General features: G+C 37.2%; 1 protein-coding gene across 1 annotated transcript in view; it reads left to right on the top strand.

Moving 5' to 3' along the window:
• LOC136843715 (uncharacterized) overlaps positions 1-13561 on the top strand; it is a 780729-nt gene that overhangs the window by 164789 nt on the left and 602379 nt on the right. The window contains 1 exon segment of the mRNA XM_067112312.1: positions 5668-5810. Within this exon segment, the coding sequence (XP_066968413.1) occupies positions 5668-5810 (143 nt within the window).

Below are 13561 nucleotides of genomic sequence, written 5' to 3'. Positions count from 1 at the left end.
GTTACACTGGCTGTTTGCTGTTTTATTTCTTGGGAATCTCCGGCGTTCCAGATGTCCTAATCTTCCAGTATATATTATATATATATATATATATATATATATATATATATATATATATATATATATATATATATATATATAAATATACATATGTATAAATATATATATAAATATACTTATATATATATATATATATATTATATATATATATATATATATATATATATATTATACTGTATATATATATATATATATATATATATATATATATATATATATATATATATATATATATATATATATATATATATATATATATATAAATATATATATATATATATATATATATATATATATATATATATATATATATATATATATATATATATTATGACAATTTGACTGGCACGTACTATCTGACTGCACCTTTTAGTGAATTCCAAGTTGAATTGAGCAACTAACTGAATAAAAGTCCTCAAATGAACTATAAACCTACTTGGCCACTGTGCTTTTTCATCATGCTAAGCAGTTAGTTTACACTGATAATTGAAATGAATACTAAAACTTGAATAACAATGAACAGAATTATATCATAACTATCATTATGCTGGAACTGAGTGTTTACTAAAAATATATACCATCGATGAAGTATGATTGAAATACAAGATCAAATTTTTTGGCGGCTTCATTATGCTTTGCGTACAACTTCCTTTCTTTTGATAATTTTCATTTTCAAAGTTAACGGACATGGCATTTATGTTTGTCATGTAGCCTATGTGTGTCATCCTTTGACTTATCTCGTCGTTGTTACATTTAGACCTAGACCATATGGAACCCATCATTTGTGTCGGAGGTATCTAAGATGACATATCTCTTGGGGATGGTAAAAAAAAAAAAAAAAATGTGAATTGATTTGTTAAGCCATTTCATGTAAAACCAAAGGTCATCTAACCAGCTATCAACGATCACCTAGGCTAGATAACATTTCTATGTGATAGGCTAAGTCTTAAGTAAGATAGACAAACACAAAAATGTTGAGGAATTAAATTTATATATTTATCTCACTATCAAAATGAGTAACACTAATGACGTGTCACTTCAGTGGCTCGGGTCTTCGCTGGGTGAGTGGGTTCCGTTCTCAGCTACCACTCTGTTGGTCGCGAGTTCGAATATCCGACCGGCCAGTGAAGAACAAGAGGAATTTGTTTCTGGTGATAGAAATTCATTTCTCGCTATAATGTGGTTCGGATTCCACAACAAGCTGTAGGTCCCGTTGCTAGGTAACCAATTGGTTCTTAGCCACGTAAAAATAAATCTAATCCTTCGGGCCAGCCCTAGGAGAGCTGTTAATCAGCTCAGTGGTATGGTTAAACTAAAATATACTTTTTTCGGGTCATCTTGTAGGTTATGAAGAGCAGAAAACACAAAGGTAGACAGTAAAAGCCCCAAACACCAGTTAGTTTATACTCATGGGAGCCCTTAACAGTTAAGGATTGCTGGTTCAAGATCCTTCGCCACAAGGGAGAGAGCACCTGCATGTTCCCAGAACATAGGATTAGCTGACCTGTAGTGATCTGTGATAGAGCTTAGCCACAATCACAAAAGAAGTAATTTGTAAAAATATGCCTGAAAACTTTGCTTTGCTTTGCTGGACTATTGTTATCCATCATCCCTGCACAGCTACAGTAGATGATGACCCTTCTGATATACTGTACAGTACATAATGTGAACAAACAATTGAGTATGAAGGATAGCAATTATTTTAAGTAATGAAAAGAAGAGCCAAGTTATAAGAGACAACAGTAAACAAGTGAGTATGAAGGATAGCAATTATTTCAAGTAATGAAAAGAAGAGCCAAGTTATAAGAGACAACAGTAAACAAGTGAGTATGAAGGATAGCAGTTATTTCAAGTAATGAAAAGAAGAGCCAAGTTATAAGAGACAACAGTAAACAAGTGAGTATGAAGGATAGCAATTATTTCAAGTAATGAAAAGAAGAGCCAAGTTATAAGAGACAACAGTAAACAAGTGAGTATGAAGGATAGCAGTTATTACAAGTAATGCAAAGAAGGGCCAAGTTATAAGAGACAACAGTAAACAAGTGAGTATGAAGGATAGCAATTATTTCCAGTAATGAAAAGTAGAGCCAAGTTATAAGAGACAACAGTAAACAAGTGAGTATGAAGGATAGCAATTATTTCAAGTAATGAAAAGAAGAGCCATGTTATAAGAGACAACAGTAAACAAGTGAGTATGAAGGATAGCAATTATTTCAAGTAATGAAAAGAAGAGCCAAGTTATAAGAGACAACAGTAAACAAGCAATATGAAGGATAGCAATTATTTCAAGCAATGAAAAGAAGAGCCAAGTTATAAAAGACAACAGTAAACAAGCAATATGAAGGATAGCAATTATTTCCTGTAATGAAAAGAAGAGCCAAGTTACAAGAGACAACAGTAAACAAGCAATATGAAGGATAGCAATTATTTCCTGTAATGAAAAGAAGAGCCAAGTTATAAGAGACAACAGTAAACAAGCAATATGAAGGATAGCAATTATTTCAAGCAATGAAAAGAAGAGCCAAGTTATAAGAGACAACAGTAAACAAGCAATATGAAGGATAGCAATTATTTCCTGTAATGAAAAGAAGAGCCAAGTTATAAGAGACAACAGTAAACAAGCAATATGAAGGATAGCAATTATTTCCTGTAATGAAAAGAAGAGCCAAGTTATAAGAGACAACAGTAAACAAGCAATATGAAGGATAGCAATTATTTCCTGTAATGAAAAGAAGAGCCAAGTTATAAGAGACAACAGTAAACAAGCAATATGAAGGATAGCAATTATTTCCTGTAATGAAAAGAAGAGCCAAGTTATAAGAGACAACAGTAAACAAGCAATATGAAGGATAGCAATTATTTCCTGTAATGAAAAGAAGAGCCAAGTTATAAGAGACAACAGTAAACAAGCAATATGAAGGATAGCAATTATTTCAAGTAATGAAAAGAAGAGCCAAGTTATAAGAGACAACAGTAAACAAGCAATATGAAGGATAGCAATTATTTCCTGTAATGAAAAGAAGAGCCAAGTTATAAGAGACAACAGTAAACAAGCAATATGAAGGATAGCAATTATTTCCTGTAATGAAAAGAAGAGCCAAGTTATAAGAGACAACAGTAAACAAGCAATATGAAGGATAGCAATTATTTCCTGTAATGAAAAGAAGAGCCAAGTTATAAGAGACAACAGTAAACAAGCAATATGAAGGATAGCAATTATTTCCTGTAATGAAAAGAAAAGCCAAGTTATAAGAGACAACAGTAAACAAGCAATATGAAGGATAGCAATTATTTCCTGTAATGAAAAGAAGAGCCAAGTTATAAGAGACAACAGTAAACAAGCAATATGAAGGATAGCAATTATTTCCTGTAATGAAAAGAAGAGCCAAGTTATAAGAGACAACAGTAAACAAGCAATATGAAGGATAGCAATTATTTCAAGTAATGAAAAGAAGAGCCAAGTTATAAGAGACAACAGTAAACAAGCAATATGAAGGATAGCAATTATTTCCTGTAATGAAAAGAAGAGCCAAGTTATAAGAGACAACAGTAAACAAGCAATATGAAGGATAGCAATTATTTCAAGTAATGAAAAGAAGAGCCAAGTTATAAGAGACAGCAGTAAACAAGCAATATGAAGGATAGCAATTATTTCCTGTAATGAAAAGAAGAGCCAAGTTATAAGAGACAACAGTAAACAAGCAATATGAAGGATAGCAATTATTTCAAGTAATGAAAAGAAGAGCCAAGTTATAAGAGGCAACAGTAAACAAGCAATATGAAGGATAGCAATTATTTCCTGTAATGAAAAGAAGAGCCAAGTTATAAGAGACAACAATAAACAAGCAATATGAAGGATAGCAATTATTTCCTGTAATGAAAAGAAGAGCCAAGTTATAAGAGACAACAGTAAACAAGCAATATGAAGGATAGCAATTATTTCAAGTAATGAAAAGAAGAGCCAAGTTATAAGAGACAACAGTAAACAAGCAATATGAAGGATAGCAATTATTTCCTGTAATGAAAAGAAGAGCCAAGTTATAAGAGACAACAGTAAACAAGCAATATGAAGGATAGCAATTATTTCAAGTAATGAAAAGAAGAGCCAAGTTATAAGAGACAACAGTAAACAAGTGAGTATGAAGGATAGCAATTATTTCAAGTAATGAAAAGAAGAGCCACGTTATAAGAGACAACAGTAAACAAGCAATATGAAGGATAGCAATTATTTCAAGTAATGAAAAGAAGAGCCAATTATAAGAGACAACAGTAAGCAAGTGAGTATGATGGATAGCAATTATTTCCAGTAATGAAAAGAAGAGCCAAGTAATAAGAGACAACAGTAAACAAGTGAGTATGAAGGATAGCAATTATTTCAAGTAATGAAAAGAAGAGCCAAGTTATAAGAGACAACAGTAAACAAGCAATATGAAGGATAGCAGTTACTTCAAGTAATGAAAAGAAGAGCCAAGTTACAAGAGACAACAGTAAACAAGCAATATGAAGGATAGCAATTATTTCAAGTAATGAAAAGAAGAGCCAAGTTATAAGAGACAACAGTAAACAAGCAATATGAAGGATAGCAATTATTTCAAGTAATGAAAATGAAAAGAAGAGCCAAGTTATAAGAGACAACAGTAAACAAGTGAGTATGAAGGATCAATATGAAGGATAGCAATTATTTCAAGTAATGAAAAGAAAAAGTTATAAGAGACAACAGTAAACAAGCAATATGAAGGACAATTTCAAGTAATGAAAAAAAACAAGTTATAAGAGACAACAGTAAACAAGCAATATGAAGGATAGCAATTATTTCAAGTAATGAAAAGAGGAGCCAAGTTATAAGAGACAACAGTAAACAAGTGAGTATGAAGGATAGCAATTATTTCAAGTAATGAAAAGAAGAGCCAAGTTATAAGAGACAACAGTAAACAAGCAATATGAAGGATAGCAATTATTTCAAGTAATGAAAAGAAGAGCCAGGTTATAATAGGCAACAGTAAACAAGTGAGTATGAAGGATAGCAATTATTTCAAGTTGTGAAAAGAAGAGCCAAGTTTTAAGAGACAACAGTAAACAAGTGAGTATGAAGGATAGCAATTATTTCAAGTAATGAAAAGAAGAGCCAAGTTATTAGAGACAACAGTAAGCAAGCAAAAAATGCACCGAAGTTTCTTCGGCGCAATCGACTTTTCTGTAAAGCTCATAATGCTGTATGAGCTGCGGCCCATAAAACTTTCAGCCACGGCCCGGTGGTGGCCTGTCCTATAGCGTTGCCAGACGCACGATCATGGCTAACTTTAATCTTAAAAAAAATAACAACTACAGAGGCTAGAGGGCGGACAGAAAAAGTGCGGACGGACAGACAAAGTCATCTCAATAGTTTTCTTTTACAGAAAACTAAAAATGGGAATAAAACCAGGAGGAGAAAAGGGGAATATAGACTCCCAATGACAGTAACGCTGAAATATAATGAGTTGATTCCTTACTGGCAGGTTGAAAGAGGTAAGGCTAAATGGAATTTCTGCTGTAATCATGTTATGGTAGTAATTATTTTGGTTTTCACTTTACATATTATGACTCTTTTTCTTTGCTCTTTGTCAACAGCTCCTGTTAAGCCAGTTGACACCTGAGGAGCACAACATGTTTTTCGGAGATTTGAAAACGGATCCTTCATTCTACTTAATTCGTCCTTCCCTGCTACCTTATCATTTATCAGGTGACTTAGAAGCCAAAAAACTCAAAATAAGGTAAGGATGCCTCGTCACTATCCTTTTGTCTTTAGATACAAAACTAGAAGTTATATATATAAGGTTTTAAAGAAGTTTGCAGGAAAAATTTTTCTGTATATCAGCAGGCTATTAGGAAGAATTTGAAAGAACCCAAAGTTACTATATCTCTCGGTTTATTTCAGTGCCAAAATTTAACGAGCATTAAAAAATATAGCCTAAACTCAGTTTTTTTTTATCGAGGCTCATTTGCTCAGACTCGCAGGGGTGCCTTTTTAGCTCTGAAAAGTTTCCTGCTAGCTGATTGGTTGCAAGTATTTTGTCCAAATAGCATCATTGTTTTCACATAATTACCAAGTAATGTGAATCGAAACTTATTTACTAACCTAAATTTCTCCATGAGTTATGTTTTGTCAATAAATAATGTTAACGAATAAAGAGTTTATAAAGTATTTTGATGGTAAGTCTAAATTTAATAAAAACACCCGCCGAAGTCAACGACAGGAGCTTGTTTTCGGATGCACGCTGCATAATTTTTTTACTGTTCACATATTTTAACACCAATTGGGATAAATTACACTAAGCATAAGAAAAACATGTTATTATAAACTTTCTTTGAATACCATGAATCTTAAAAACATTTAATCTAGATAAAACTTCATTTTGGTATAATGTGGTTCGGGGATTCCAAATAAGCCTGTAGGTCCCGTTGCTAAGTAACCCCAAATGGTTCTTAGCCACGTAAAATAAGTGTAATCCTTCAGGCCAGCCCTAGGAGAGCTGTTAATCAGCTCAGGTACATATAAATAAATTACTTTAAGCTATACTTACTTTAGAATTTTTCTACTTTAAAAACATGGAATTAATAAAAATATATTGGTGAAAAACAACGGGGAGGTAAAAAAGGAACAGCCTGTGACTTTAGATAAAGTTTAGATAAAATTATCGGAACTATTCAGGAAAGGTAGGCCTAGTTATTCATATGGTATCCACATGCCAGCAAATGTTGATGGGCAAGAAAACTTTTCAGATACATATCATCTTTTATAAGCTTTTGTCAATCTGAAGCGTTTTGTCATATCATTATGATAAATATGATGATAAATATGAAGGGAGGGCTATTTTTTCTTTTAACATAATAATAATGTACAGTCACTCAAAAATGTTTTGCAACATGTTAGTGGAAGTTTTCGTTCACCTAACAGTAATTTGTTCTTTTGATATTTACAAGAAATGTAATTTTCTTATTCGATTTTGGTTATTAATCATACGGTTAACAATATAAAAGAGAATGGTGAGTGAAAAATTCATATTACGAAAAATGATGACGAAACATTCTGAAAAATTTCACTTCAGATGATTGGGCAAAAGAGTCAAAGAAGAAACTATATTTCGAATCCAGATAAAAGCTTATTGACTAATAAAATAATATTGAATAACCATCAGTGAAATTATATATAAATAAATAAAGAAAGAATTCAACCATTATCGTTGTCAAAAACAAAAAAAAAAATCTCATAACGTCGTATGTTATCGTGTGAACCACATAACATAAAGGAAAAGTTTAAACTGTCTAGAAACCTGCACCGATAAGATGGGCATCAGACTAAGACCGCACCACAATCATTTGCTTGCATAAGACTAATGTTTCTATCGTAGATATTGCTCGGCTAGCTCCAACACTAGCGTAAATGAAACAACCATTTTAGAGGGATACAACAACAGAGAACGAGGAAAATGACAAATTCATTGTAAAAACTGGAGGACAACCCCATTGTTGCACTACTGTTATAGGATCATCATCGGATGATCACTGAAGAGCTCCTCCTAACTCCCCTGACAACCGATGTTGCTATAAATAAGAACATTATGCTCTCCCCTCAAGTTGCTGCTCAAACCATCCGTAACAAAAAACATGAGACCAAGATATTATTTCATCATACTCCTGCCAGAAACACTTCATATCAGCGAAACACAAAGAATAGAGGCTAGGGTTTGCGTTATAATAAATCCAGTGGCCGATGATTTCTGTAGAGTCATCTTTGCGATGAGGAGGAGACATTCTCCACTGATGAGCATGGTAGTCTTCTCACTGCTGGCATTTAGCATTAACTAAATTAATGTTGAACTTCTAGCTAATTTTAATTCTTTAGAAACTTAGATAATAAGAAATACAAAAATGGGCGTTATATATTCAGTTAACTTCATAAGAGGCATCAAAATGATGGCCTAAGTAGCAATGAAAAAATGAAATTACAAATGATAACCAAAAGAATATATATATAATATATTGTTATATATATTATATATATATATATATATATATATATATATAATATATATATTAAATATATATAAATTATGTGGGTTTGTATATGTTTATCAGTGATTATATTCTATGTATTACAAAAATAGACATGAAATCTGTTAGTCTAGTTCAGTATATTTTATATTAAGTTTCACTAGTTCACAATATACATGGGATTAGTCATTCAAAAATTTAATTTAATAATAATAAAAGCAAATTTTACAAAAGTCGTATTTGTTGATGTTAATGAGACTAATAGTTCAACTTTCAACAAAGGCCTATGTCTACAAAGTTCACATATGAAGGAGATAAAACAACGATAGTGATGGCAGTTGGAGATGAAAATATTAAAACATAAGAAAAATTGATGACCTCTGAAGTATTATAGTAACATCCTTTAATTAAGTAAAATATGACAACAGTAAGCAGTATCAGAAAAAGCCCTGTTTAAAAGGGAAACTGCAGGTAATTTCTCGGACCCACTGTAAGATTATGTTAGCTGATGAACCTGCTAGCAAAGCGCCTAAGTCCGCCCATATAAGTGAAACAGATTCATTGTCATGGTCACGAGTGGAAATACTTCCGTCTTCCGCAATGTGAGTCAGTTGTAATGAAGATTCCGAAACCATGCTGAGTATCATTTCCTGATCCTGCCTAGCATTAGACACAACATGGCGCAGTGAATGCAGAAATTTAATTTCAGCCATAACCATAGTACAGCATGGCACCACCGTTAAGATTAATCTCGTTTGCATCCCCTAGGGGCAGAATTGCAAGGACAGGAAGTTCAGGAATGGCGTCAGGATATAAACGGCTTCAATTGCAGGCTCAACACGTGTTACAAACCCAGCAACAGGCCATCCAGAACCTTCAGGCAAAGATAACAGCGTTGTCATATTCTGGGGCAGCAATGTCCCCCAACCAAGGATCCCTTGGAGTCAGCAGCTCCAGAACATGAGGCTTAGGCGTCCCTGCAGGATCAGGTCTTGAAGTGTTTCAATGGAGTGTACAACTGGTTTAGCTAAACAAAATGAAAATATAACGAGGCTGTTCATCACATAAGGCTACATTGTGTCCCAATATTGCCTTTGCACTTGATTCTAGAGATACCAACGTGCAGTGGAGTGCCCTCTACTGAAGGGGCATTCAATGCAGTTAAGCAATTAGTGATAAAAGCTTCTAACCAAGAAGTGCAGTGGCTAGAGTTTTTGATTTTTAAGAGCCTAGTGAGTCCTTTAATGATTTTTTTATTAAGTGTATGCAAAAGGCTACCGATTGTGCATTCACTTGTTTAATTGTAATCATGATTTATCTGAATATATGCAATTGCCTAAGCTCATGGTAGGCCTAAGTGATAAAGTGCTAAAAAGGCAAGTATTTCAGTCATGTAATGATATTTGTGATATCGACTTCTTCAGAGTCATGAATACTAAAGCGTTAAAGGCCGCCCGTGACGACGTCCTTCGTAATACAGGGCATGGCCTAGCAGCTCCCCTAGTAAGCAGCTGCTGCCGAAGTGTGTGAGGAAGAACCTGAGGTGGCTGCCACTATATATGTTAATAAATGTGACAAGAGTGCCCCTGTGAAAGTACAATCATGCCCCTGTGGTAATTGTGGTATTCGTCATACCCCTGGGTATTTCTCATGTCCGCGAGAAACACGACATGTCACGGGTGTGGTAAAACTGGACACCTGAAGAAGTGTTGCAGAGGGCGGAGCACCAAGAAAAACGTCAGCAGTCTGGCAGAGGAGTCGGACTTAGTGAGTGCAGTGACTTCAGTTGTTGTAGCGGCAGAGGCAAGGTTGCGGAATGGGCCGTCCCCACAACCCAGTATTTGTGTTGATGTATGCTTGGCTAACTCAGTTGAGTGGTCCGGTGTACGAGCGGTGCCAGACACTGGTGCCCAGGTTTGTGTTGCGGGACCCGCTGTTCTTGCGACGTTGAACATGAAACCAGCTACGTTGAGGTTGAAGGGAGGGTTGCGAGACTTTGCCAACCTACATGTGAAGTGTTTAGGGTCGACCTTGTGTACTATAGAATACAAGGGGAGGCACACAACCCAGGAAGTGTATTTTGTAAAGTCTTCCATTGACTTTTATCTATCCTTGGATCGCTTGCAAGAAACTAAAGGTCTTGTGCCAGAAACGTTTCAAACCATGCCCCCTTCTCGGACTCCACCCCACAGCAGCAAGTGCGACCCATACGTCTATATTCTTCAGCAACCAATCAACCTGCAAGACATGGTGGTCAACCATCCCGTTTCCCCTATTGAGGAGAATATTACCAGATTGGAAGACTAATTTATTAGCCCACTTTTCAAGCATGACCTTCAACAACGAGAGAGAGCCCCTCCTGGTAATGGAAGGGGAACCCACTGTATCCACCTATTACCTGATGCAGTTCCTTATTGCCTGCCACACACCTTTTCAGTACCCAAGCACTGGGAAAAAGAGGTGAAAGCCCAGTTGGAGGAGGACATTAAGAAAATACAGCGAGCTCCTGGGGAGCCCACAGAATGGTGTTTCACGTATGGTGGTCGTGGCCAAAAATCGGGTAAAACCAAGACATACATTGACTATCAGAAGCTCAATGCAAGTTGTAGGAGGAGACCCACCATACCCCAAGATATTTCATGGTATCCAGCATTCCCCTCTGCTCATACAAGACTGTGGCCGACGCCTATTGGGGATTTCACCAGGTGGAACTGGACAAAAAAGCATACCCCTAACTACATTCATCACACCTTGGGGCAGGGTATCATACCGAAGGACACCAATGGGGCATTGTTCTGCCTCCGAAAATCATATACACGTTAGGGCATGATGATGCTTTTGAAGAAGTACCCAGGAAACTCACTCCTCTATGATTCAAGCGTGGAAGGGGCCTTTTGGCATGTGTATGACTTCCTCGCAGTCTGTGCATCTAAAGGCATCACCTTAAAACCAGAAAAATTCAAGTTTTGCAAGAAAGAAGTGGAATTCGTTGGGTTTGACGTCGGTTGGGACTCCTACAAGCCTTCAGAAGATTGTCTATCTGCCATCAGAAGTTTTTCGATGCCCCAAAAGCCCACAATATCTGACATTAGGTCATGGTATGGTTTCGTCAATCAGCTGGCCCCCTTCCTGACAACAGCACCTATCATGACCCACTTTAGAGACCTACTGAAGAAGCCCTCAGGCAAACAGGTCTATTGGGATGAGCACCTTCAGGAGAGGTTTCGTCAAGTGCAAGACACCGTCTGCAGGTTAGCCAAGGATGGCCTCACCTACTACGACAAGCTACGACCAACTGTTGCAGTCACTGACTGGAGTAAAGAGGGCATGGGCTTCGTCATCCTCCAGCAATATTGCAGCTGTACCTCCGTCGACACCCCCTTCTGCTGTGGAGATGGTTGGAGAATAGCGCTTTGTGGCAGTCGTTTCCTCACGCCCGCAGTCTGGGTATGCAGCTGTGGTGGAGGACAGCCCTATATGGTGGCCTGGTGTTTAAAAAAGTTTGGCTGTTGCTTTTTTTATTGGGCTTTATGAACTTGATAATTGTCACAGATCATGCCCTTTAGTTAAGTTACTAGGCAATAGAAGTCTAACGATATTACCAACCCCAGACTGTTTAGATTGAAGGAGAAAACATTATTGTATAATTTCCATGTTAAATACCTACCAGGCAAGAGAAATCATGCTGCTGACTTCCTTTCGATTTCCTGCCCTGAGGACCACGCCAGATAGACAGGATGAGAGCTTCAACAAAGAATTAATGATTAATGGTGGTGTGAGCAATCACAGAAAACCTACAGGAGCAGTGCACCATAGATGAGAAAATTGTTGAAGAGGCTGACCTGGAGTTTTACCCAGCATATCAGCTACTAGTCGCTCGAGTGACTGCAGGGGACTGGAACCTGAAGAAATCCCAAGAAATTGCATGTTTGAGGCCCTTCAACAGCGTCAGGGAACATTTATCTACATCTGGCAACCTGGTCACATACTGTTTCAACGACAGCTGCATCCGCCTTGTCATTAGTACGATTGTACGTAAATGTAAAGGGCTCCGCCATCAGGTAGCCACCAACCTTCATGCTGGACATCAAGGCCTAGATACAATGTTGAGAAGAGTGAGACATTCAGTCTATTGGCCGGGCATCGAGGGTGACCTCCAGCATCATCGTTCATGGTGTACATCGTGTGACGCCCACTCACCATCACTTCCTGCCGAAATCATGAGGATGACCCCTGCCCCAGAGTATCCGTTCCAACAGACCGTCATGGACCTGTTTCAGCTTGAAGGACACATGTACATGGCATACTGTGACAGGCTTACAGGCTGGCTAGAAATAGCCCACTTCCCTAATGGCACCTCGTCTGCAAAGGTCATGACAAAACTTAGGAATTACTTCACTCGGTGGGGAGCACCTTAACAATTGTCTATGGATGGCGGCACCAACCTAGTGAGCGAAGAAATGATGGTCTTCTATAGGAGATGGAGAGTTGACATACGCCTATCATCTGCCCACTACCCGCAGTCAAATGGGAGAGCTGAGGCCGCGGTTAAGTACAAAGAGGATAATTAGAACAAGTATCAGTGGGACTGGGAGCCTTGATAACGACAATGTGTCATTGGCCATGCTACAGTACCTGAACATGCCCTTGAGGGGTATAAATAAATCTCCGGCACAACTGGCAACTGGAAGACAGCTACGCGATGGTGTACCGACTGCAAAACTCAACTATATGGTAGACCGCCACTGGAGAAAGTCTATTAGAAAAAGAGAACGTCAAGTAGCAAAAAGAAATGAGAAGATAACTGACAGCGGCACCAACAGGAAGCTCACGCCCATACAGCCAGGCACACACGTTAGCGTTCAGAACCAGATGAATAAGGCCTGAGACAGGCTGGGAATTATAGTCGAGCAACGACCTCATACAGTCTTTACACAGTAAGATTAGATGGCAGTGGGCGTTCGTCCCAAAAACAGAAGACACCTCAAGGTCATTGAACTGCCAGCCAGTGAGCCAACAGGAGCCACTCCTACCGATGACAAAGTGGCTCATGAGCCCAAGTCTTCCCCATCAATGCCAAAGGTACAGCCCACAAGGAAGAGAGAGGCCCCTGCCTGGATGAACGATTATGTATAATTAACCATGCTTTGATTCTGCATTTTACAAAATGAAAGTATTTTTTTTTACTGAATTTAAATGTACCTTGAGTTCGTATTTGCTAGTGTAATGATTATTTCATCTTGTTTAATGTGTTAATGCCATTGATGTTGAACTCTCTCTCTCTCTCTCTCTCTCTCTCTCTCTCTCTCTCTCTTCTCTCTCTCTACTTTTCCATCATCTTAATGTTGCCATTACTCATTAGGATTGTGGTTTACCATACCTGTCTCTAATGTTTTTCTTTAAAAGTGTTGATCATTTCGTTTATCATATTGTCTGTCTTTGATGTTGCCAATGTGTTGCCAGTGATAAG

This window comes from Macrobrachium rosenbergii, chromosome 2, assembly GCF_040412425.1.
Source record: "Macrobrachium rosenbergii isolate ZJJX-2024 chromosome 2, ASM4041242v1, whole genome shotgun sequence".
NCBI lineage: Eukaryota > Metazoa > Arthropoda > Malacostraca > Decapoda > Palaemonidae > Macrobrachium > Macrobrachium rosenbergii.
The sequence above is the reverse complement of the archived record's forward strand: the minus strand, read 5'-3'. Positions and strand labels throughout refer to the sequence as shown.